The sequence below is a fragment of the Micropterus dolomieu genome, linkage group LG08, assembly GCF_021292245.1.
Source record: "Micropterus dolomieu isolate WLL.071019.BEF.003 ecotype Adirondacks linkage group LG08, ASM2129224v1, whole genome shotgun sequence".
NCBI lineage: Eukaryota > Metazoa > Chordata > Actinopteri > Centrarchiformes > Centrarchidae > Micropterus > Micropterus dolomieu.
The window spans coordinates 2728989-2754365 of NC_060157.1; the positions used below are offsets into that span (position 1 = coordinate 2728989).

Genomic DNA, 25377 nt, shown 5'->3' on the forward strand with positions numbered 1-25377 from the left:
ATAAGAACAAGATCTAGGAGAGGAGAAGGGGAAGGATGAGCTCTGAGATTATCTTCTGTCAAACATTTGCCCCGATGGAAGACCAAAACCTTGGTCTTTTCATTAAATACTTGCTTTGAACCATGTTTTTGCACTTCTGATAGGGTAAGTTCGGCTTTTTTCACCCTGGACCTTATTTTCTGATTTAATATTCCCCATTTCTCCCCAAAACATGCATGAAGTAGATAAAAAAAATACAAATGTACCCCCATACACACATATATATATATATATATATATATATATATACACACACACACACACACACACACATATACACACACACACACACACACATATACACACACACACACACACACATATATATATATATATATATATATATATATATATATATATATATATATATATATACACACACATACACATATATATATATATATATATGTATGAACTACTATACTACAATGACAGGATAAAGTCGCTAACCTGCCTGTCAGCTCACACTGGTCTGTTTCAGTGGATTTACCATAAAGGCTCAAACACGTGTGCACAAATTAAATTTGGCTAGCTTAATCACCTTCTCACAGACGTGTGACAGAAACACTCAAAGCAGTTCTTTTCTAAGAAGTCAGCCACAGATGGAGCGGATGTGCTAGGAGACAATTCAGCTGAACAGGGTCTGCAAACTGCGACTTTTGCGTCTTTCTTTCACCCAGATTACATTGACAAGAACAATTCAGCGTGTTGATCGGTTAGTGTTAGACTTTGGCGTTTTTAACCCTTTAAAACATTTAAGGTCACACAATAACACAAACAAACAAAAACAACAAAGTCACACAAAAACATAAACAAACTAACCAACTGAGGCAACAGTAGACCAGCAACTCCTGTGTTCTGTGAGGTAAAATTACCTTTTTTGTCAATGGAGTCTGGTGGCGTTGATGAGAGTGAGACAGCGACTGTTACTCTTTAAAAAAAGGACTCTCTCTGTTTGGATCCTTTCCATAATGTCTTCAGACACTTGTAATAACAATAATAAAAAAATATCTCCCAGTTAGTCAAATGGACACAAAAACATGGGAAAACAGGCTGAAAATACCTTTACTACGCTTTAAACCATAGCTTTTTGTCAGAAATGTGGTGACTTCTCAAAAGTTCTCAACATACTACATGTTAAAAGACATCTTTTTAGTGTAGTCTTAACTGTATACATTATCTCCAGGTTTTTTCTGCAGTCTTGTTTTCATACCACAACGCATTTCCTTCTTGAAATCAACAAAGATTTTGAGAAAGTTTCAAAAGAGGATAATAAATGTCCACAAGGTACAGAAACTGTTCTGACTTGTGTGTGTTTTTCCTGAATTAGGCACACAATGAAAAGATGATTCCTTTTTAACAGTGTAGTGCTCTCATCTGACCTACTTCAGGTGTGTTTGATTCAAATGATCCCACAGCTCAAATAACCGGAGCAAAGCAGACAACAGACCTTTTGTACCAACATGGCTGACGTGTTTCTGCAGGGTTTAAACCATAGACTGTATATAAAAAGGTTTAAACCTGTCAGGGTTACAGTGTCAAACATCATCCAGGTGTTGATAAGACATTTCTTTGTGTTTGTGATGTCAGCCAACTGCACACGCTGCAGTAAAACAAATGTAATCACAAGCCTTTTTCATTTAATCATATTTGTAGTCATGGAGGCAGAAACATACGTCTTTTCTTCCAACTACAACAAAGAAGTGAGATCAGATAACACATTCTACTTTCTATATAATGTCACGATTGAGGTTAAGATTTCACTAGTAAAGCAATTAACTTTCTCTAGCAGAAATTAACAGACTTTTGTGTTCATAAGAACCCAAACTCAGGTTTATATCCTGTACCAGCTCTTGGCTGCAGACACACAGACTACACTCAACAGTAGTGGCCCCAAAAGTCCTAGATGTTGGAGTTTCCCACCGGCAATTAAACGCACCACAAGGTCAACTTTTCTGTTATGGTGGCAACTATACGCTGAAGTGTATATAGCATTTAGAATAATTTTTCCTGAAGCGGCACAGTTGGGCTACATTCAATAATATTTTGTACATCTGTGGATGGGTGTGTCATTGTGGATCCGCTGTGGCTGGATGGTTTGGGGGAGGAGGGCTTTGCCACATCTACCTCTTTGTCAGAGAGAGGAAAAAATGTCCCTCTCAAAAGATCCTCAGAAAACATAAAAGATGCAAGATGCTGAAACAAACAAATGCCTCTTTTATGCCCCAGTTGCTGCGGTGCACTGGGGTTACTGGTCTGCTCCCAGTAGCTATAGCTCAGCTCGACCTTCCTCGGATGAAGGAGAAGGAGCAGAGCTGCTCCGCTGTGTGTTTGCAGTATTTAACATGAATTCATGTTTGATTTAAAACGAGTTGCAAATTTATTCAGCTGCTGCTTCACACGAGGCTGCTTGATAAGGAGAGAGAGGAGGGAGCACGCAGGTCTGGATTACTCTATTTCTGAGGACCCTGGCAGAAAATCACGCGTTCCTCAGCAACTGACCATCACAAGCTACATAGTTAACCTTCATCTAACCTCAGCCGAAACCTTGTTCTATCATCAACCTAAACCTATGACAAATCTCCTAACCTTAACCTGATGTCAACCTAAACCTTCTCCTAACCTTAACCTGATGTCAACCTAAACCTTCTCCTAACCTTAACCCAAATATAAATCTCCTCTCAGCTTGAACCTATTTATAACTCTAAATTTCAAGGACTATTTCAGTATTTGCAGATATTTTGGTGTCAAAATGACTATAGCTAAAAAAGGGTTTTGGAATCCGTGCAGTAGATAGCTTCAGCTGTCAGCGGCGAACCAGCTGCAGCAGCTGCAACATGCTCCTCCGGGGCAATTGCGCCGTGACGTCCACAAAAAGTGCTTCTTTTTACTCCCGACAGGCTCAGTCTGTTATAGCAGGTGTTTGACAACATCATGGAAAAAAAAAAACAAAGGGACTCCAGGTGACACCCTTTGTTTTTAACCGGAAACTGAAGTCTCGCTCAAGGACAGTTCTGGCTATGAGGTGAGATGCTGAAGAAAGACGACGGCGGAAATGTGAGTCAGAGTCGGAGAGAGAGGAGTTTTTTGTTTTGGAGTAACGCTGCTACATGCTAGCAGCTCCTCCACGTACACAACAAACTCCTCTCTCTCGTTTTCCACCAGTCACTGCGGGCGGGTTCGCGGCTGCACGGATTCCAAAACCATTTTTACCTACTAGCCATTTTGCAAATGGGGTCCAGGTTTGAAAATACCGAAATTATCTTTTAACCCAACCCCTGTTAAGCTAACCCTTATTTCAGCCTACACGTAATCAGAGTCTAAACCAAATTTAATCCTAATTCAAACCTAAACATATTTCTAACCATGTACATTTCTCATTCAAGTGGAAAGATTTGGAAAGCTTCAGGGGGCATGCACGGCCTGGCCTGAGTCATAGATCAGACCCAACGGAGGTCACTTCTGCAAAGTTAGCAGAACCCACACTTATGAGAATAAGACCCAGGTTGAACAATCCCGAAACATCAGACTCTAATTCAGAACTTGACCCCAGCTTCTTGTTGTCAAACAAGCAAAAAAAGTACATGAGCTGGAAATCACACAAGCACATTTAAATGATGTGTGCCGACTGTCAGGTTGTCGCTCAACAGAATCAGCTGAAGGGAACAACTGCAAACACACACACATTTCCAGCTTACTCAGTTAAACCCCATGTGGATCCTGTATGTAAAAATGCATACACTTTTACGCACACACCAAACACGCTGAGAGTTCAGGTATTACGAGCATGATGAACTTGCAGTTATCACACACACACGTACTATTATTAGCAGCCAGATGCCGGCAGCAGAGCTTCTTACCGTTCTGAAGACAATAGAGACGCCGTCCATTCATTTACACTGGAGAGAATAAAACACACCTTCACACACACTGTCTCTATCACTTGCTTGCCCTGTCTCCTCCTCTTCCTTCTTCTTCTTCTTCTTCTTCTCCTGCTTCTTTCTCTGAGCCTGCCCTCCCTTTGCTCCTTTCCCTCTCTCTCTCTCTCTCACCTCCTCCTTTGCTTTGTCTACCTCTCTTGCCCAGCCACTCCCCCGACTCCTCCTCCTCCTCCTCCCTCCCTTCCTCTCCTCTCCCTCTTTGCCTTTTCTTTCACTTTAACCTCTGTCCTCCTTTCCTTCCTCTCTTTCTTCGTTTCCATCCTCCCCCGGGTGTATTCTCTATGGAGATGCATGGTTGCTTTCTTGACAGCCTCCCCTCCACGTGTCTGCTCGTGTGCAAATGTGTGTGTGTGTTTTCACTCTCCAGTGCACACACTCAGCCTGTCAGTCACTCAACCATTCACACACACACACACACACACAAAAAGCAATATTCATCTGGTCCTGGCAGCGAACATGCACTCATCTTCCTTGACGCACATCTGATAGCTCTCACTTGCTCGCCCTCTCTCTCTCTCTTCTGCACACATCTTCCTCTCATTAACTCATCCTCTACCTCCCTCTGTATTTGAACACCTCCCGTGTTTTTTCTTTTTCTCCTCCACATGCAGCTCAAGGCGGAGCAGCTCGCAGTCTCACAATTTCTGATTTCTAGCAGTGACACACACACACTCAGTATCACGGCTGGGTATAGGCTCCAAATGTATGCGTGCGTCGTCGTCACATGCTCCTTGAAGAATTAGCATGCACGCTTCACGCAGAGAGACTCGGTGGCAGGTGTGGCTGTGAGTTGTGGACTGTAAGCTTCTGTACTGCAGACTGAACAGCGAACGCTGCGGCCTGTTCACAGGAAAACTCTGCTCTGCAGCAGACACAGGCTGACAAGATAAATTACTCCTCTGCCTCCTTTCCTTGTCTTCTTCCCTTTCTCCACTTCCTCACCTCCTCCTCTGTCTACTATCTCTTCCTGGCCTCCTTTTCTGTCACCTTTTCTTACTTTTGTCTACCTCCTTTCCTTTTCTGTCTACTTATGTCATTTCCTTCTCATCCTTTCTGTCCTTTTTATGTTCTGTACGTCCCACTTTCTTTTTTCTATTGTCTCATTTCCTTCTGTACTTCCTATCTTCTTCCTCTTCTCCATTAGTAGCCCCTTTCCTGCCTCCTCCTTTCCCTCTTTGTCATATCCTTATTGTTCCCTTCTACCTGTTCTTTCTCACCTCTTTTCCTTCGTATATCTGCTCAGTTTCTTGTCTGCCTCCATTCCTTCTCTTATTTAATCTTCCCCTCCTCCAACATCACTCCTCTCTCTCATCTCTTCTCTCCTGTATGTTATATACCCCCTCCTTTCTGCCCATTTCCTTGTCTAGCGCTTCCTTTCCTTCTCTACTTTCTACCCTACCTCTTCTCCTTTCCTTGTACCTCTCCTATTTGTTTCTGTCTCCCATCTTTGTCCTTTCCTTCTTAGTTACTACCATTCTTCCTCATCATCTTTTACCTTTTTCCTTCCAGCTCACCCCCTACCTTTTCTCATTTCCTCCTCATCTTTCCTCCGCTGTCATAACATTTTGTCTGCTATTTTAACTACCTTATCTTTTACTGTATGCTCATTCCCTTTACTACTTCTACTCTACATCCTCCTTTGTATGTTCTGTACCTCTTACCTTCATGTTATCTGGATTTGGTCTAAAACTTTTGCACAGTACTACCTCCCCCATTCCTCCTCTCCTCTTCCCTACCACCTTCTATTTCACTTACTGTCTTCTATTGACTATTTTCATAGTCGATTAATCCGCCAATCATCTTCACAATTAATCAATTAGTTGTTTAGTCCATAACATGTCAGAAAATGGAGAAAGATGATGATTTCTTTTATCCTTTGGCTCATCATGTTCACCCCTATTTTCTCCTCTATGTTGTCCTTTCCTTGATATCCTTCTATACCTATACAAGTTGAACCCCTCAGGTCGAAGTGAACGTGTTCAGAGGTCAGAGGTCAGCCAGGTGCTCTGCCTACCTGCGGAGAGGCGACCAGGTCCCAGAGGAGCGCAGACAGAATAGAGGGCAAAGGTCACAGATGCCGAACATCCCGCCGATCCTCAGATTCACCTGCCTTCTGCTCCCCTCAAATCCGCAGGGGCGCCGTTTGATGACATCACTGCCCTGCAGTCTTTTCATCACGTTAGCGGCACACACCTGCCTCTCGCCACAGTTTAGGCTCACCATGAACTTCCTGTCAGATGAACTGAGCCAGTTTGAGTCTGCCTGGTTGCTTGTTGCTTGTCTTGTCACACCTGTCAGTCATCAACAATTAACATCAGCTTTCCTTAAAGAGTCACTTCACTGTGTGTGAGAAGTGTCCGGGGTCTTTTAGTGAGCAAACACCATGAGGGCAATGTCACACCGTTGGACTAAAGAATGGTGTATATTCACCTCAAAGCACAATTTTTTACTCTGACAAAAAATGCTTAGCTGTTGGTGTGGTGATTTAAAAAAAGAATTGCACTCTTTCGAAATAAATAACGCCACTTTCTAAAGTATGAAGGTAATTTAAGTCCTTACGGACACTGCACTTAAGAGAACGCTCTCCTCCCACATACTGGACACAGACTGTTTTTAAGATGCACTTCTGAGGTACTTCCAAAATATTTCAGGTGGCTGCACCTGGTACACAGAGTGCATGAGATTACAGAAAAGAAGTGATTGGTGCCGTGGGCTCTTCCTCTTAAAATCCATTCGTTTCCATGGTTTCCCTGGAGGTGATGATTGGAGGTGCACAGCGTTTTGTCTCTCTGCTCGTGTCCTTGAGGAGGGAATAAAAACATCAGTGTTGATCCACCAAAAACGTGGAGGCGCGGGAGGTGGGTTGTGTTCCAGCTGCTTCAGGCTGCGGAGACGAGCGAAGTTAGACAGCGTCGCCTCAGTCTGTTAATGCGCACAGTCTTATCAGCCGAAAAACATACTACAAGGGTTAAAGAGTCAGTAAGTTTGTCAGTCTGATATTCAGACAGTAAGTCAGTCAGACTCTAATGAAGGTAGGAGATGTGAACAGTCAGAAAGTGGAATTTTTAGTTCAGTTAGTCACTCCAAATAAAAAGTCATCCTGTATTTTTTTAATGCCGTAAGCGGATGCAGCAACGTTTCCATTAATGAAGTCCATGTCGACTCAAAGAAAGGTATTTTAGAAAGACTAATGTGAGTTATATAGTACTAAGAAAAAGTATAACTGTGCCTCCTGCTTGAACAGATTAACTGTAATTACAGTTACACTAAAGGAGATAAACCACCTTCAGAAAAATATCTTCAGGTAGTGACATAATTAAGTCTTCACGTTGAGATAATGATCCTAAAAACCGCAGAGGAACACCGGCTCCTCTCACTCTGCCACTGTTGTGTCTTTTTTAATTCAGTAAGTCCTCTGGTAAGTAAGTATTTTGAAGGGCACTTTTTGCATGACAGGTGAACTATGCATACATAAATTTTCTTTTGCATTGTAACTGATTTTGTCTCCCAGCAAGCTACAGCTCAGTGGTTCCCAGTCTGGGGGTGGGGACCTCTTTAAGGGCTGCGAGATTATTTACAGTTTTGAAAGAAGACAAAATCTACATACTTGTTACACTAAGTAATGTATTATGTCTGCTTTTTTTTTTTTTTTTTACAAATTCTTGTTTGTTTTGTGTAAAAACTGGATGGTTTTGTCTCTTTATGGCTCTAAAAATAATTTAAATGCAAGTTATTGGCATGTGCAGCATGTGATAAGAAGCAGATATATCGCTTCATTTCATAGGTTACTGCCATACAGCTGATTTCAACCTCTCTCAGATTGCAACACTTAACTGACTTTGCAGACTAATAATCTGCACAACCCCAAAACTTTTATTTAGCCTATTTATAAGTTTAGAGAACATGTGAGAATCCCTTCAAATTCTCTTCATTTATCTTTAATAAAATCTGTGAAAACTGCTGGATCTGAGTTTCACATTTTCTAGATTTTCAGGTTTTAACCATCACAATATTTACACCTACACTCAAATTTGATTATCTCTTTCAGTCCCTCTTCATTTGCTAGTTCTAGCTTCTCAAATGTGGATTGATTTGCTGCTTGTCTTCGTCATTAATGATAATGTAATTGCCTATCATTGGGTTCTAAACTGTTGGTCGGATAAAACAAGCAATTTGTAGATGTCACCAAGGAGTCTGGGAAATCATTTTCTGACATCTGATAGACAAAATAACATTATTAGGATAATTAAGAAACTAATTAGTTGGATGAATTGATAATGAAAACAGTCTTTAGTTGCAGCCCTACAGTCAGTAAGTAAATCAGACACTCAGTAAGGAGTGAAAACAACAGAGTATCAGGTTAATCTTTTAAATATTAACCACATTTACTATGTTGTTAGGTGGACATGGGCTAAACCTAGCCTTCACATAGCCTACCGACATGGATCAATACAGCCAGACACTGGACATACTTGTGTACAGTCTGCTGTAGAGTCAATTCCTCTTGCATGATGCTTCTGCAGGACAATTTTTTCACGTTTATATGTGTGTCCACTCGTATCTACCCAGCTACAGACACAGCTGACGGTGGCATTCGGATAAACGCTAAGGCAGTTTAAGGACTACTGACCCACAATGCTAAATGCCAAAGTTGGCATGAAGCTCACTGAGCTGTTAGACAAGAAAACCGATCCAAAAGCATTTAATTTGGAGTCTCTGTCAACAGCTCTCTCTGCAAGTGGCCTAGTAAAGTCAGAAGGCTAACAAGCTGAAAGACTGAATACACGTGGGAAGCTAGCTTCTGGCTACAGATTAGCTCCCTTGCTAAAAGAGGAACTCATTTCACAGGAACCTTGTTTGTTTAAATGGATTCAGATTCCCTTGAATGGTAGAAACACTAAATCACAAGGAGGACAACTCACTAAATCAGACCATTTATTGCCCTTTTCCACCGCATCCATCTTCTTTATTAGCTACTGGGTACAGATAAGCCACATCGTTAGCAGTTTAATAAAAGCATCTGTCTTTAAACTGACTTTTGAGTGAAGTGAAGCTAGCAGGAGTTAAACGCTGGCAAATATCATCTGTTCATCTACTTTGCTTTCTCAGTTTTACCTCCAGTCCTGTCCTGTCATTCACTTCTGAGCTACAGATTAGCTAATTATCAAACTACAGAGTCAGTGTCGGTCAGGTGAGACAGCTCAGTCAGTTCGGAAGTTAAAATAGGCACAACAGTTGTCAAAATTAGCCACGTAAAGGGTTTAAATGGTCACTTGCAAGAGTTGACCCGCTGCTCTTCATGGTACTTCCTGTTTTGAACTTCCTGCTTCCTCTGCCCCCTCAGCAGATAGTTAAAAGCTGCAAAGGAAAGTGTTGGAATTCCAGTCAGGTTGTTGAAAATCCAATTTCATCCAGCGGGTGAGAATGCTGACGTGTCTTTTCCTGAAGTGTGAATGAGTTCGATCTGTGTCTCTCTCTGCAGACCTGAGCTGCTGCCACCTCCTCTTCTCACTTGCTAAGACTTTAATCGAATTACCCCTCACCCGCCCGCTCACTTCGCCTCCCCTTGACCTCGGCTTCAGTCGGCGGGCAGACTGGTGCGAGTGATGGTGACATAACATGGCAGTTTGAGTGAGTGCGCATGCTGGATCCAGACTCTGACTTTTAATGCTTTAATGTTTGCGCTTAAAAATTATTCAAAACATTTGTCAGTGTAGTTCAGGATTTTCAGCTATGTTGTCCATTTAAAAAAATTTCAGATATGTTTAATTAATTCAAATCACAAAACTGAGCTCCGTCTATAGTGAAGTGATCAAACAGGTAATATTCTATATATTTCTTAATGTCAACAAATCCAATGTTCAGATCCAAAGCAACAATGAACGTATCTCCTAACATGTCCTCTATCTGTCTCACAGCCTGATGTCTCCTCTTCCTCTGAGCCATAGAGCTCGCACATACACCGTCCTACTGCCCCAAATACTCACTTAGCACACCACGTGGATCCATCCGCCGCTGAAAATAGTCCCCAACAAACGCACTGTTTCCTCCCGTTTGTTTGATTAAAAACTACAGTGAGCAGCTGTTTTAAGCATTTTAAACAAACTATATGTTTGTGAAGTGTTTTTAAAGACGTCACGACTTCAGGAGGAACCAATGGGCTAGGAGCTGAGAGCTAGTGTTGCAGTACTCGAGAACCGTCTTGGTCTTGAGACCGGTCTTAAGACCACTTTTTGATGGTCTTGGTCTTGTCTCGGGATTTTATTTCAAGACCAGTCAAAACCATAACATTGGAAATATCAATAAATTGCGTGTGCATTGTCTGATTTATTTGTTAAAGAGGTCATATTCTGCTTTTTGGCTTTTTCCCCTCTCCTTTATTGAGTTATAAACCTTTTTTGTGCATGTGAAAAAGCCCAAAGTTCCCATCTCCCACAGAAAACTCTGCTCTGAACTGCCTGAAAACAGCTCATTTGTAGTCCAGCCGCTTCCCTTTCATCCCTGTGACAACACACTGTGACACTGTGTATCACTTTATAGCTAAAACGAAGCCTTCACACACAGAGTGAAAAGAGGAGCTGCAGCAATGTGCAGTATGACAAAAAATATTAAACCATGAACCTGTTCTGGTGCAACCCCTAAATAGGATTTTGAACCTGAAAATGAGCAGAATACCACCTCTTTAACATCCTAACTTTGATTGGATGTAAAACGTATCGCCTCAAATGCAACCAATAACCCTAATTAAAAATGTGTTGTTACCGCTAACGACCCCTCGATGGTAAACATGGAAGAGGAGCGTTGAATAAAGATGCTGACGTTGATTTCAGCTCTTAGTGTTTGTATGTGGGTGTTTCAATGGGAATGTGGATCTTTCAGATCAATTTGAGAAGTACCTGTGATCTCGTTCCACATTTTATTGCGTATCATCATCAGTTGGTCTTGGTCTTGTCTCAGTCTCGATAAACTCTGGTCTTTGTCTTGACTACAACACTACTGAGAGCCACAGATAAGAAGTCAGAAAGTGTCAAGTGACGGACTTGGTCTTTTCGTGGGATTTGATATCAAACATATTGAACAACACTGGCTTTATCTTTCAGGTAACCCTAAAACAGACCTCTCTTAAAAAGAAGAAGCATGGATGCTAAAGGTACTCCTCTCTCTCTCCCATAGAAGCCCACAGAAACTGCCTGACCTTTCTAGAACAAAAGGTGGCTTCTCCAGTTCATCATCGACTCATGTGCTCCTTTATCTCCTATATATATTTTAGCTATAGCCTTTTTTGTTGCAGTTTTTATAGTCTTACGTTTCAGTAAATTTATTTTTGTAATTTATTCCACAGTAAAGGTATATCTGTTAAGCTCTAAGCTGTTTTCAATAACCTAGCTTTGGCTACGATAGTTTAAGTTGTGTCTTTAAGAGACGGAGTGGATTGCGTTACACATGAAAAATAAACAGTTGTCAGTTCATAATACTTTATCATCTCTTAATTTTAATACTTAATGCACATTGTTTTAAAGCAGAGTTAAATAAATATATAATGCTTTATGATCAATAGAAGGCTTCAAATGGACCCAGTGATTGGTATCAGCCGATACTGCTTATATACGGCACCTCTTATGGACGCATAATAAGAAGTGGATACCAGAATCCAAAGATGGCGCCGGCGTAGCGCATGAGCCAAAAAAAGTTTTCTAGCTTCTGGGTTTGATTTCACGCTGTGCAGGCTTTGCATTGCGGCGACGTCACACGCTTTAAAACTGCTTTTCTAGTCTCTGGGACAGCTTTCCCTGAAGTGCGCAAAAAACATAATTTAAGATCATTTGCAGCCACAAAAAGAATCAGATTCATTTATTCATTTTATCCAAAGCGACTTCCAATTGCGATTTAGGTCAGAGGTCGCACGCCTGTGGAGCAACGAGGGGTTAAGTGTCTTGCTCAGGGATACAACGGTGGAGACAGTGTCACAGATGGGTCTCACACAACTAAGGTGTGTGTCTTACCCACTGGGTTACCATTACCACCCCGATTCAGGATAATAAACACAAACGTAGATATCTGTTTCTACAAAAGAACGCCTCAAATATGTTGTACAGTTTAATCAGGAATCATTAATTAATAGGCTACTTGCATGCAGTGCAATCTATTCTCATAAGTAAAGTGAACAGGAGAACAAATAACATTTAAATTGATGCTGTTTTCAATGTGTCAGTAGAGCAAATAGAGAGCATAGTTTCATATATTGTTATCACGTGTTCGTTGCTTTATCGAGCCAAACGCTGTGCGCCAGCGCTGCTTGTAAAAACACGTTATGGAAAATACAACACTATATCATTAAGTAAATCTTTCAGTTAACCTCATTTACAACAACTCATATTTCTTCTAACTCCTCGTTAAGTGAGTGGACTGTTTGTGTAGCCTAAATAAATGTTTAAACACTAGCGGAGTGCATTTGGTTTAATCTCTTTTTAAACGGTGGAATCGCCCTGCGTGTATGGGTATGTCCCTCCAGCCAGTCACATCACTAATCAAGAGGGACGCCCCTTCCTGCAGATCGGTTGAAAAGGCGTGGAGCTCCTCTTTCCTCCGGTGCACAAGCGTTGCACCAAAGTGCGTTTTTTAACCAACAAACAGCTTCAGCTTCACCAAAAGGAACGTCAGTGTCACTTTAACTTTGTGGCTTCTCTGTCAGAATTTACCTCCTTTTCTTCCTGCAGTCAGGACGTATTAATATTAATGAGGGGCGTGGAGCTCCCTCACCTGCGCCACATTTCAAGATGATTGTGATTTATAAAGGGAACTTGCTTACAAGTGTGTGTACGCACAGTTTTATAAGTCTGAATATTTTTTGGTGTACACCATTTTGGGCTTTTAGGTGCACGGACACTTTTAGTGAGGTTTCTACGCACAGTTTTATAAATGAGACCCCAGCTCTCTTAACTCATCCATGATTATAGACTTTAGTCAAAGTCCACTTACCATTTTGTTCCTGGTGTTTTTCAGACCGTGAGATATAATAAATAAGAAAACTATTACCAGTGTCATACTCTAATTATATACATGGGGTTTGTTTGTCTTCAGCTCAATACAGTCAGCGTCTAGTTGAAGCTTGGGGATGTGTTTAGGATCGTTTGGCTCCACCCACTGATGTTTGTCTCAACCTGTGAGATTACTTCTGATTCCAGAGCAGCTCTGACCCCCTGAAATAAAAGTGGATGTATTTTAAACTGTGACAGATAAATGAAAGTTGACTGATTATTTGTCAGCTGTCTTGAGTTTGACTTCACTGTGATGTCATCACAACCAGCAGGAAGAGCCCGGAAGAATAAAACAGGCAGTTTCACGAAGCGTTTCTTTAGAATCAGGAGTTGTTTTTAATCTTAATCTTCATCATTCACCACCATCATCCTCCTCATCATTGACCACTGTCATAATCATCGTCATGACATCATCGCAGTTGTTAATGATCGCACAGAAACAATCATTACCTCCTTCAACTTCACCATCGACATCATCATCAGGTACATTCTCATCGTTTTCAGTGGATAATAGATTTCTTTTGTATTTTATACTTTTTATAATATACTGTATATCATCCATGGTCAATCTCTTTTTTTTAAATAATTTACATAAGAATAAACAGACTGAAGAATGACTATCTGTATATTTACATCATGAGACACAGAGGAAGAGAGATAATCAAGAAGAAAACAGCAAATGACTGGAAATAAAGAAAACAGCGATTAAGAGTAGAAGAAGAAGAAGCTGCACGACTAGAGAGAGGAGGGGAGGGGAGGGAGGGCGATCGACAGGGAAGCTTCAGTGTGTGTGTCTGTGTGTGTGTCATACATGTAACCCCTCACTGAGTATCCGAACGAGGCTGAATGAAGCTAACGAGGTCGTCTCTCATCTCACGGCGACCGCCGCTTTACCACCACAGCAGCAGATTTCAACACCAAACATGGAGTAAATTACTCGTCTAATCTGAGAGTTACTGATGGCAAGGAAATAAAAGACACTCATGTTAGTGTGAGATGCATCATGGTGAGAGAGAAGCGGTCTGATCAAGTAGGGGAAGTCAGGATTATAAATGCAGAATGAACTGGTCAAGAAAAATCCTGTTTTTCACATGAAAAACATGTTTTGTCTGTCAGGGTTCCCATTTTTGAGAGGTCCAGCTCAGAAACAAACAAACGGAAAAAAACACACACGGAAGAAACGCCCTCAAAATATTTAACAATATTACAAATAACTAACAGGTCCTTTTATGTGCTGAAACAATTAATAGCTTAATTTGTTAGTACATTATTGGAAAATTTACTTTTTAAATATTTAAGCCAAAACACAATCTTTCCTTAAACAAGTGCTCTGACCATAACCATAAAAAAAGTTGAACACCTTAGTTTCTATGGGCAAATATTGAAGATATTATAGAGAAACAATGAAACACGTTGCCAGTAAAGTCTTTGCAGATACACTCAGTATTCATGTATCATCTATCCATGTAGCTAAACCTGCTCAACCTTTAGAGGGTCAGTCACAGAGTTGACCAGGCGTGTGGACTTGACTTTAACGATGACTTTACTTGGACTTGAGCCTTTTGACTCAAACTGACTTGATACCCTCCCCAAGCCCAACATTTTGACGCTTGATAAAAACATGACATGGCATTTTATTTGATGATTTGCACATTACAATTTGTTTAGGACACCGCAACTCAAAGTTTAGGACTTGAGACATGACCTGGGGCTTGAGTGCGAAGGCTTACTTGTAAAACATCGACTTGGTCCCACCTCTGACGCATCCTGTAGAGACCGACACACCTACAATTTTCACGTCTTTGGACTGCGGGAGGAAACCACGCCCCACCCGACCAACGTTTTGCGACTTGGCACATAGTGTGCACCGGTAAGCATTTTTAAAAAGTATATTTTAATGACGAACGATTGACACCAGAGATGACGGTTTGCACAACTCTCTACTACTGAGACTCAGAGACTGAGGAGAAATATACGTGGAATATCTCAGCCGTCTGTGAGAATTATTCATGAAGGGGAAAATTAAATAATCACCAACTACAACAAGTAAACTGATTAATGATATTTTTACATTTGGTGTCAGATACACCTCGATATGCTCGAACAGTCAGTATTACATTTTATTTACTCTTCACCCCCCCGTGTATTTGTCACACAGACACAATGTCATCCACAGCAACAACGTCCACTACCGCCTTTAAGTTCCTCAGTAAAAGTTGCATGCCGCTGTTTAGTGAATAGCTCTTTACAGTAGAATAAATAATAAGAAAGGGGAGAAAGAAGAGAAGGAGAAGGGGGTAACTTAAGTGAAACAAATCAGACTGACGGCAGCCCCCCCCCACGCGCCTGTTATATAAAAGACACGCCAACACAAAAACAAATGCTGCCTTCTCTCTGCTTCCTCTGTCACACGGTGGAATATAAACCCCAACGCTTCAGAAACCTTTTTACAAACGTCACATTCAATCGGAACGTAAATGAACAGCTCCTGTAAGACCTAACATCTGTGGGGTTAATCTGTGCTTGGGCCTCCTGTTCTTATCCTCAACTTTGTTAGGTTTACTCGTACGTATGTGTCCCACTTTGGATTAACTGGTCAATTAAACCCTCTCTACGGCATAAACTCATTGTAAATCTCTCGTTTCACCTGGATGAATGCCACCTCTTCCTGAGGTGTGTGGTAGATTTGATCATTAGCTTAATCAGCAGCTCTAATTGTCTGCTCTGCTCTATTTGTGGGCAAGTTTCATTCACAAAAAGTGACAGAGGTATAGAAGGGATTTAGTTTGATATGAACTTGAATGACAAAATATGTCTTGATAAATACCTTCAATTACAGGTGATGTGTGCCTGGATGGAAAATACTGAAAGACTCTGGCGCTGCTGTTTGAGTGGAATAACTTTCCTACCAGCTACTTGACGGTCTAAGCTGTAATGCCAAAACGTATCCACAACAGATCACTGTAATACAGTGAGCCATTATTATTTGATCTTGTTTAAGCTACTTAATTAAAAATATATATATATATATTTTTTTTTTTCGGGAACGTCAACGTTAGGGATCTTTAGCTCCAAATCCATTGAGATTAAGGCATTCTTAAAGCTGGGGTAGGTAGAGACACAAGATTACTAAAGTATCCAACCGAAAAAATTCCTCCACCTCCAAAGCCACTGCCACAGACGTTCAAGTGCACAGGCAGGGTGCACAAAGGTAGGGAGGGAGGACAGCCAATCATTTCATTCGGACAGAATGGGATTTACAGAGAATTTCAACATACATTAAAAATAAATTGTCTGCCTCAGCTTTAAAAGTCTTTGTTCTCTTGCAGGCAGACTATTTGTACATGACAGACCCCTCGGTGAAAGGACCAAGTTCTCTTAAATCACTTCTATGTGTAACTTCTGACCACTAGAAGTGCTAGAGTGCACAGTAGGCCGTTGTTTTGCTTGTATGGCAATGCTGCAGCGCAATCCACATCTTCCCACCGGTCGAAGGAATGAGCCCACAAAGGCAGTGAATAAAAAACTGCAAGCTACAGCAAATATGGACAGAAAAATATAAAACATCAGCCTTGCAAATGTTTTATGAGGAAGGAAATCTATTCATCACATTGTTAGACCTCAGGTGCGTTTTGGTGAGAAATACTCGTTTCCGAGAAAAGTCCACACAATCGAACGAGTGGTCCTTGCATGTGTTTGACAGTTATGGTGATTTTAGGTTTTACAGATTAAATATAGATGTTTTTAATAATGTATGTACGCCTCACAGTGTGCATTCTCTGAATGAATACTTTCAAATTTATCTTTTATTTCTGTCTTTGTGTTAGTAAAATGAAAAAACTTGCCCCCATAAAACAAAGTGAGCTGAAGCTGCAAAGGAAACTGGGTCATCGCAGCAACAACAGTAGTTTGACTGTAGAGATACTAAAAGGTAATGAAGGCTCCGTATAAATTACCAGACACCAAACTTGATTATAACACCATGTTGACGAGCACTAACAAGACAACTTCAGCTCGCTGCTCCCAATGCATTCTCTTCTTACTTCACAACATGACTCATCTGCCATTCTATGTGCAGGAAAATAGTTATATAATCACCAGAGAGACCAGCAGAGCCCGTCTGTCTGTCTGTCTGCCTGCAGATGTGAGGTGATAAGTTGTAATGAGCTGCAGAGAAAAACGGAAAAGTTCGGAGAGAAAATGAGGAGGAGATTCTTTCCAAACAGGTAAAAGAAGAGAATTTTTAGAAAGTAAAACAAGCAACATGTATAAATTGATCTTCTGCCTCTCGCAAGAGAAATACGGACAGATTTAAATATGCTTAAAAAAAAAGAGGATGGAGTAAGTCTCTTATTTAGTTTATGGCTTTATACAGTGACGTTTGGAGAAGACAGAGTATTATGCAGCCTTGTGGAAACTGGGCAGAGATGAAGCCAATTAGAGACAACAAAGATGATCAACACACATATGGAATGATTCTACAGCTGTTCGTGCACCATGATCATCTCCTCGCTTGGTCATCATTGATGTTGAAGAGTTTTTCCCCTCCCGATTTCCGATCAATTTGCTTGTTGATGTCTGGCTTTTTCTTAGTTAACGGATCCCTACACGGTCCCTGCAGAATGCTGGTGTGTGTGTGTGTGTCGTGAGTGTGTGTTAGCACCAGTGTGTCTTCAATAAATAATGTGAGAAAACTAGCAGCACACTAGAGTCAACACTATGAATCTACATTTATTACAACTCAGACCCTAACAGACCCTACTTTGCAGACTTTAAACACAAACAGCTGAGTATGAAAATATAAAGTCCTCGTCCAATCTCTTTTTGCTAATAAGGTTGCTAGCAAACAACTAGCTGAAGGCTAATGAGCCTTTTTTTCCCCACAGCAGACATTTTAACTCGTCATAGCAGTAAAAAGCACACGTTATTAATCATATATTAATGGACGGGTCCTCGGTCCATCATGTGCACATACAAATGAACAAACACTCACACTCACATTTACCCCTAAGGGCAATTTAGAGTCACCAATTAACCCGCATGTCTTTGGACGGTGGGAGGAAGCCGAAGCGTCCGGAGAGAACCCACGCAGAGACGGGGAGAAAATGCGAAGTCCACACAGAAAGGCTAACCACTGCACCACCGGGCCGCCCATATAAATTAAAATATCTGCTATAAGTATATTTTGACCTGTTATGTCCCATTGTGGTAAAATAACTACCTTACAATTACTGTAAATGTTCTGCCAGCAACTAAAAACTTTGACAATGCTTCCTAACTATTAAAAAATGCTAATGCTAACAGATGGAGCTCTAAAACTGCAGTAACATACATCACTAACTGATGCTAATGTACAGGGAAGCCCATGATGATTGATGCTAGCTGTAATTATCAATAAAAATTAAATGATTTTATCTTAAAATAAACCACTTTGTACACTGATGTATGAGCCTGCGCACAGGCTTAACAGTTTCATCAGCTACTTAGCCGTGCTAAACATTAGCCTACCAATGCAGATTAACTACTACTGTCTAAAGCTGCTAACCTAATCTTAATATAGAATCGTCCTGAATCCAATTTCTATTATGTTTTTTTATTTTTTTTATTCTTAATATTGTCACCATGTCATTTTCAAATCAAACTTTATGCGTAGGTCTACAGCACGTCATAAAATAAAAGTGCTTTGATAACTTCATCAGGTAATGTAACTGCCTCTAAATAGGAGACTTGATAGATTTTATAGTCTGTAGAGTTTCTAAACAACTCTATAATGCTAAAATGACTTATGTAAAATAAGAAATATGACCTATTCCCTTTAAAAGAATATTAAGATTTCTTGAATGACCAAACAATGTTAAATTCAGCTAACATCACTGATGAACTAACACTGATTTGGGTTAATTGCAGCACGTCCTTTGGCTGTAGTGCAGAGTGCGATAGAGAATATATTAATATAAAAAATATGGCACATTAAAGGTCTTGTCAAACATATTTCCCTGTACACTGAGATGAGACGAGGATTTCCACTACACGAACATGACATTCTGATCTATCTTCACCTCTTCACTGCAGAAAATGCCCCCCATCATTTTGTCAATGCAGTTTCAATCAATCACTGCAGTTTAAAGTTGTCAGTTAGCACTTAAAGTGAGGGAACGAGCCTCATAATCATGATGTAGCCTACAAGTTCCAACACTGACGGACTATCAATCAAGACGGGTGTTTAAAACAAAGTTGACAAATTATGGACTTCTAATCTTGTGTTAAACTGAATCCCAAATCTGAAGACAGGGCAAGAAAAAGTCCCTGTGACATGTTTTGTTTTATAGCATGTCAAGTTGTCACATATGGACGCATGGTGAAGACCCGTTGGCGTCAGTTTGTTACGCACAGGGGAGCCCCTTAGCGTCATAGCTCAGAGCACAAGGGAAAGTCCAGTAGCTTCACTTTTGAACGCTACAAGCGAAAAGTCAGACTAAGGTGGTGGTTGGGGTGGACGGTGGGCTAGAAACTGGACTTTCAACCAGGAGACCAGTGTTCGTTTCCCGTATGAAAGAAAAAGTCAACATCCAATGTTTTTATTTAAGTTAGGTCAGTTGCGTAAGTTACGCACGTAACATTACTAAAGTTACGTAAGTATGTAACATAGTTATTTTAACCCTATTTTACATTTCATTGGACAATCCTATATTGATATATCCTACAATGATAATCTGATTATTGTTATAATGTGGTAAGAACTTCCTCCTTCCACAGAAAATAAGTTAAGTAAGATTTCAGACTTATTATCACCATTGGCGGAAATTAACTAACTAACCAACTGAACTTAATTTACTCAAGTACTGTAATTATTTACGATTATTGTACTTTACTTGAGTTTTTATTTTATTTTATGTAACTTGATATTTCTACTCCACTACATTTCTGAGGGAATATCATACTTTTTAACTCCACTACATTTATTATTAGGTACCTGTAGTTACTAGTTACTTTGCAGAAGATTTGAAAAACCTATAATGAGCTTATGAAATACAATGCATTGTTATAGAGTAAATTAAACCACCTCACGGCATAGAACATTATTATAATTAGCTCTACATCAGCCAGCTACAATATTAAAATAAAATGTTATGTAAAAACAAAATGTTATATAACAATAATCTAATAATATGTAACAATGACAGGGGCCATTTTGGCTGCACAGTAAGTACTTTTACATAGTAAAATGTACATAGTAAGTACATTTTGCTGATAATACTTACATTCTTTTACTTAAACCTGCAGTGTGGAACTTCTGTCCCCCCTTTTCTGACAGTTGCTGCTGTCACATTTATAATTTCCACAGCCTTGCAGTGGCTTACTGTAAAGTAGTGTGCATGCCATGCTACTTTCTTTGTTTCCATCGAGGACATTTTTGGGGGCACTAGTGCATACAGTACATTCAGATAAAATGGCGGAGGGTGAATGTAGTGCAGTAGGTAGCAAATGGAGTGAATTCTGACACAAGCAGAGAGAAAGCTAGCGTGTGTTTCCCCATCACGACATTACAAACACACACTGCAGCATCAGTCACGTAATGTTTATGACAAATACACGATGATTCGCAAAAATCAGGCTCTGTGCCTCTATGTAATTTGGTACGCAATGCTTTGTAAACACCTTGTCATGTCTTGTACTGCGGGTTTGTTATGCCACCAGTCGTAGTAGATACTGTAGCACGATTCTCGCTGCTTCTACTGCAGTTTAATGAACCATCTCAAATGTTTGCCGTGTTCTTTTACAACGCGGTCACACTGACTGCAACACGACCACCAAATCTGTTTATTTCCTACAGCGCTGAGTATACCAGAAACTCAACAGATACCCAGACTCATGGGAAAGTCTTAAGCGTGGCTGAACATATGAAGGGTTTAGTGGCAAAGGGGTGCCAGCAACCTGTTTGCAGAAAATTAGTCTCTAGAAAGCTGCTAAAAACTCTAACATTACTAATGACAAAAGAACATTAAAAGAAAGGGGGACTTAAAAACAAGTTTCATTAACTGGGTTTACCTGCACTTGACAACTTTTTAAAACAATAAGATTAAGGCCTATGCGTTTTCTGAACTGTGACCTTTGTGAGATTACTAAATGGTTAATAGGTTCCATTTTGAAGAAAAAAAAAATATTTCAAGTTTAATTTTTCTTCTCAGCTACATAAAATCTAACTTGACCTGTGTTGTAAACTTTCGCCATTGTGTCATGTGTCTGTATTCAACCTGTTAAATCGCTCGCAGTTTAACTACAGTCTGAACTCCTCACACTCAATATGAGTTTACATACACAGGGAGATTCTCACACCAGATTAGGAAAGCGAAACGTATTGCTGTTTCATTTACACCTTGCGAGAAGAAGCTAGAGACAAAACTGCAAGCTGCTCACTATGACATAAAAATACACAGTACAGCGAAAAGGATGAATTTTGTCAAATATTTTTGCTCATACAGCATACAGCGATTTCTGCTCACAAAACATTACATTAGCTTTAGTTTGGGTGTCAGAGACTTTTTTTTCTTTAACTTGGCACTGCGACAGGAGAATAAGACCTCCTTCTATCTTACTTGGCACTGAGACAGAGAGTTTCTCTCTTTTTCATCTTTCTTTTGATTTACTTGGCACTGAATCAGAAGGATGTCTTTCTTTCTTATTGCCTTCTTTATTGCCTTCGTTCTTTCTTTTGGAAGGGGAGGAGGGAGGAGAGGAAAAGGAGGAGAGGAAAAGGAGGAGGTCGAAGCTACAGAGGTAAACAGACAGAAAAAGAGGGGAGAGATGACTGCATAAGGAAAATAGATCTACTAGATGCTAAAAGACACAAAGGGCTCGTTCCCTTCATCACCACCTCTCTCTCAGAGGGGAAGTCACCGAGTGTGTTTACATGCACTGCGGGGATTAAGGTGACTTCTGAAGCGACGATACATGCAGACCAAGCTTCACCCTTATGAAACTCGACAGTGCTTCTCTATAGACGTATTTATATGTGGAAGCACACGTTTTACCTGAAATCTAGCTAAGTGACGACAGCTAGTGAGATGTGATGTGGATGGGCTCGCTGCAGCTAATGATCTGTGGAAACTGCATCTAAGCCTCGAGCATCTGAGTGGAGGTTTTCCACGGCAGCAGTCGCCGGACAACTGAAAGACGGCTTTGCTAGGAGACAAACTGATCAACTGACCGTTCACGCCTTGTTATCTATAAACCATGTCGGTGTCTTTAGAACATTTTTACTGTTTCGTACCTGCTGAGCAGTTCATTGGTCAAGATCTGCTGACCGAGCTGTCAAAAACTCGCAGCAACAGGTAGATTTTTGCACAGAATAACATACGCAGTCAGAGTGTAACGTTTGTAGTTCTGAGGACTCCCAGCTGGTTCAAACCTGCGCAGCAATGTGCTCAAAACTGCCCTTCAGTCTGCTGGAATGGAAGTTATAAACAATGTTTAGTGCCCGCCCACACACTCACTGCAACAATCAAATGACTGTACCGGCGTCGCTAGAGGGTCCTACAAACTCAGGCACATTTCTTCTTCTTGGTAATAACAATTCGACTAAGTCAAAACAAACACCCACAAGATCCACGTTGATTTCTTAGCAAAAAACAAAATATTTTTTACTATAGAGTGACTAAAATAATAAAAAGAGTGATACATTTTGGGGTGTGTTTGACTTGAGTGACAGTTCTCACAGCCTGTTACAATCAGACGTGGCTCATTCCACCTAAACTCCACCCAGGCCTCCTTTGCAGAAATTAGGAACGTCAGGCCTCAGTAGGTGACTGAGACGGACAAATGGTCCACCCAGACTCCTTCAGAGGTGACATCAGAGGTGGTATGGATATGATCTCCAACAGTCTGTGGTTCATGCAACATCATGTCGTACTTCTGTTGCTATTTTTATGGATGGAGACTGACTGTCCGTCTCGTAAAACGTCACTTGGTCTGCATGTAGGGTGGAATCAGAAGCTTGTCCAGCTTTCTTTTCCAATCTCATTATCATATTTATAAAGCTAATAACATGTTATATTACATATATTAGATGGATTATAGATTGATTCCATGAAACCAGGTTAGAACGATGTAACTCCAAACCAGGTACATGACAGCATAAAATATCGCCTTAAAGCTGATCCCTCTGGTGTGCATGTAAACAGACTCACACCGACTATCATCCAGATATCACTGATGTCCTTTTATTATCACTGAGGACTCTTGCACCTGCTGTGTTGTGTGTGTGTGTGCGCGCGTGCAGTGTGTGTGTGCACTGTATACATCAGGCAGCAGGGTTCTCCCTAAAACTGTAAACGGGGGAAGCGCTTCAAGTGTTTTTCTTTCTCCGTCACTCTGAGATGAGTTACTGTCACTCAAGCGCCAACGACGGAGACGACCTGCTTACTGTGCATTTGGTCCCCCATAGCTGATCAGACTCTGCGGGCCTGAGTGCCGCTTTCAGTTTAACTCAGTTGGTAAAACAGGGCAGAGATCGGTCTCTAATCCTAACTGGATCAATTTAGCACCAAGCTTATTACGATTAACATGCGTGTTGTAAAACCTTTTCCATAAATTTCCCTTCGTATGACCTTTACACCAAACTCTGTTCTCATTTTGGGCAATTTAGTGCCACCTTGTTCAGAGGAACAAGAACAAACTTTCCCTGATGTACTTCCATACAGTCTTGCAAATATTTGATCCACAAAGCAACACTTTTATCCACTTCTGAAACATTCGCTCCAGTGTTGCATTTAGGTGCAAGTAGATTGTTGAAATAGGAAAACAACCAGTTGTAGGGAGAACCCTGGTTGCAGTATGTAGGGATGACAATGACTCTACAAAAGACAGAGCAGGAGACCAAATCATAGGACTGCAGTGGCTGATCATTTAAGCCACTCGCGCTATTTCAACCAGGTTTTGATAACAGAAGAGGACCTCCGAATGACGTCCGGTTACCTGCCAGCGTGGCTCAAACTGTTCATGAAGAGCTAGCAAACTCTTTCAGCGTAATGTCCCGCCCAGACCAGAGGAGTCTTCAGTCCTTCGTTCCAAAGAGTTTGGTGTGATGTGGTGAAGACATGCTGTACAACACACCAGAGCCCTGCGCAGACAGAGTCCGGACATCGCAGCGGTCACCTGTTCCACGAGCGCTACCTGCTGATGTTTCCATGGCGATGTTGTGGACGGCCCTGGAGCATTTTGTTGTGTGGAGTGCTGTCCAGTCCACTTGCCGAACTCTGTCTACCTCAGGCTCTGGGCACAGCGTTTTCAGGAAACAGCGGGGGTCATGGCTTCATGCTCGGATAAGGAGGATAAACTGTTAAAGTCCCCGTTCAGACCCAAACTAGGAGAAGAGGGAAGAGACGAGGTCTGAGTTTGTTCTCAGACGGAGGTCAAAGACCATCCGGCGTGTTTGCATTATGCACAAAAATGCAGACTCATCGCCAGCTGAGTCACAGCCTCGCGCTGGCTGAACCAGCCGAAGCAGGTGTGAGCTCTCCAGGTAGGTCAGACTGCGGTGGCGATGATCAGTCCTGTTGGTTTAAAGCTGCAACACAACTTTTACTGTCCAACACAGGGTGTGTCAGTTTCTAGTCTTTGTGAAAATCTGCGTGCAGTTTTAAAAGAAAATTTTAAAACGTTGGATCAGCAGCAGAGCTGCAAAGCCAGCTTCATAATTTTCTTTTAAAGGCTGAGTTTTCTTATTCTGCACAAGAAATTGTCTGTTTTGCAAGTGTGTCATCCTCAGACTTCTACTTTCTCAACAAACAAGCCTTTAATCTGAAAACCTGGTTTTTAATCGAACCCCCCCCGGATTTCCTCCTTTTGTTGTGTTCATGTTTGTTTTTTACCCCACAGGTTTTTTTCAACCAACAGTTCTCTTGCTGTTTTGTGATCAAAGGGCAAAAAAAAATAAAAATCAAAAAAACAGAAAGAAAGAAGAAGAGGAGACAGCCGTGGAGGAGGGAGGAAAGGGGTTCGTAATCACCCCTCCGTTTACCGGGGAGAGACGGGCGGGGAAGTGGCACGCGGTCGCCCCTGGTTACCTAGAGGAGGGGCTACTGCACTCGGAGGCGGGGCAACAGAACTGATGGGCGATGTCGTCATCTTCCTCCTCTCTGAGAGACAAACAGACAAACAGACAAGAGAGACAAAGATAGAGAGGAGGGGGGTCAAGAAGGGGAAAGCAGAAGAAGAAGGAGAGAGGAGGAAGAGATAGAAAGAGGACTGAAGAAGAAGGCAGGCAGGAAAAGATAAGGATAGCGAAAGAAGGACAGAATCAGAAAAGGGAGAAGAAGAGCAGTCCGGTAATGGGATTTTAAAGTTTAGAGTTGCATTAC

The 25377-nt window shown here is 41.1% G+C and overlaps 1 protein-coding gene across 1 annotated transcript in view; it reads right to left on the bottom strand.

Moving 5' to 3' along the window:
• Window positions 1-25377, bottom strand: part of LOC123974596 (IQ motif and SEC7 domain-containing protein 2-like) — a 138638-nt gene that overhangs the window by 106013 nt on the left and 7248 nt on the right. Inside the window, exon 2 of the mRNA XM_046055414.1 lies at window positions 25038-25155. Within this exon, the coding sequence (XP_045911370.1) occupies window positions 25038-25144 (107 nt within the window). The 5' untranslated portion in view covers window positions 25145-25155. The remainder of the gene's footprint in view (window positions 1-25037; window positions 25156-25377) is intronic.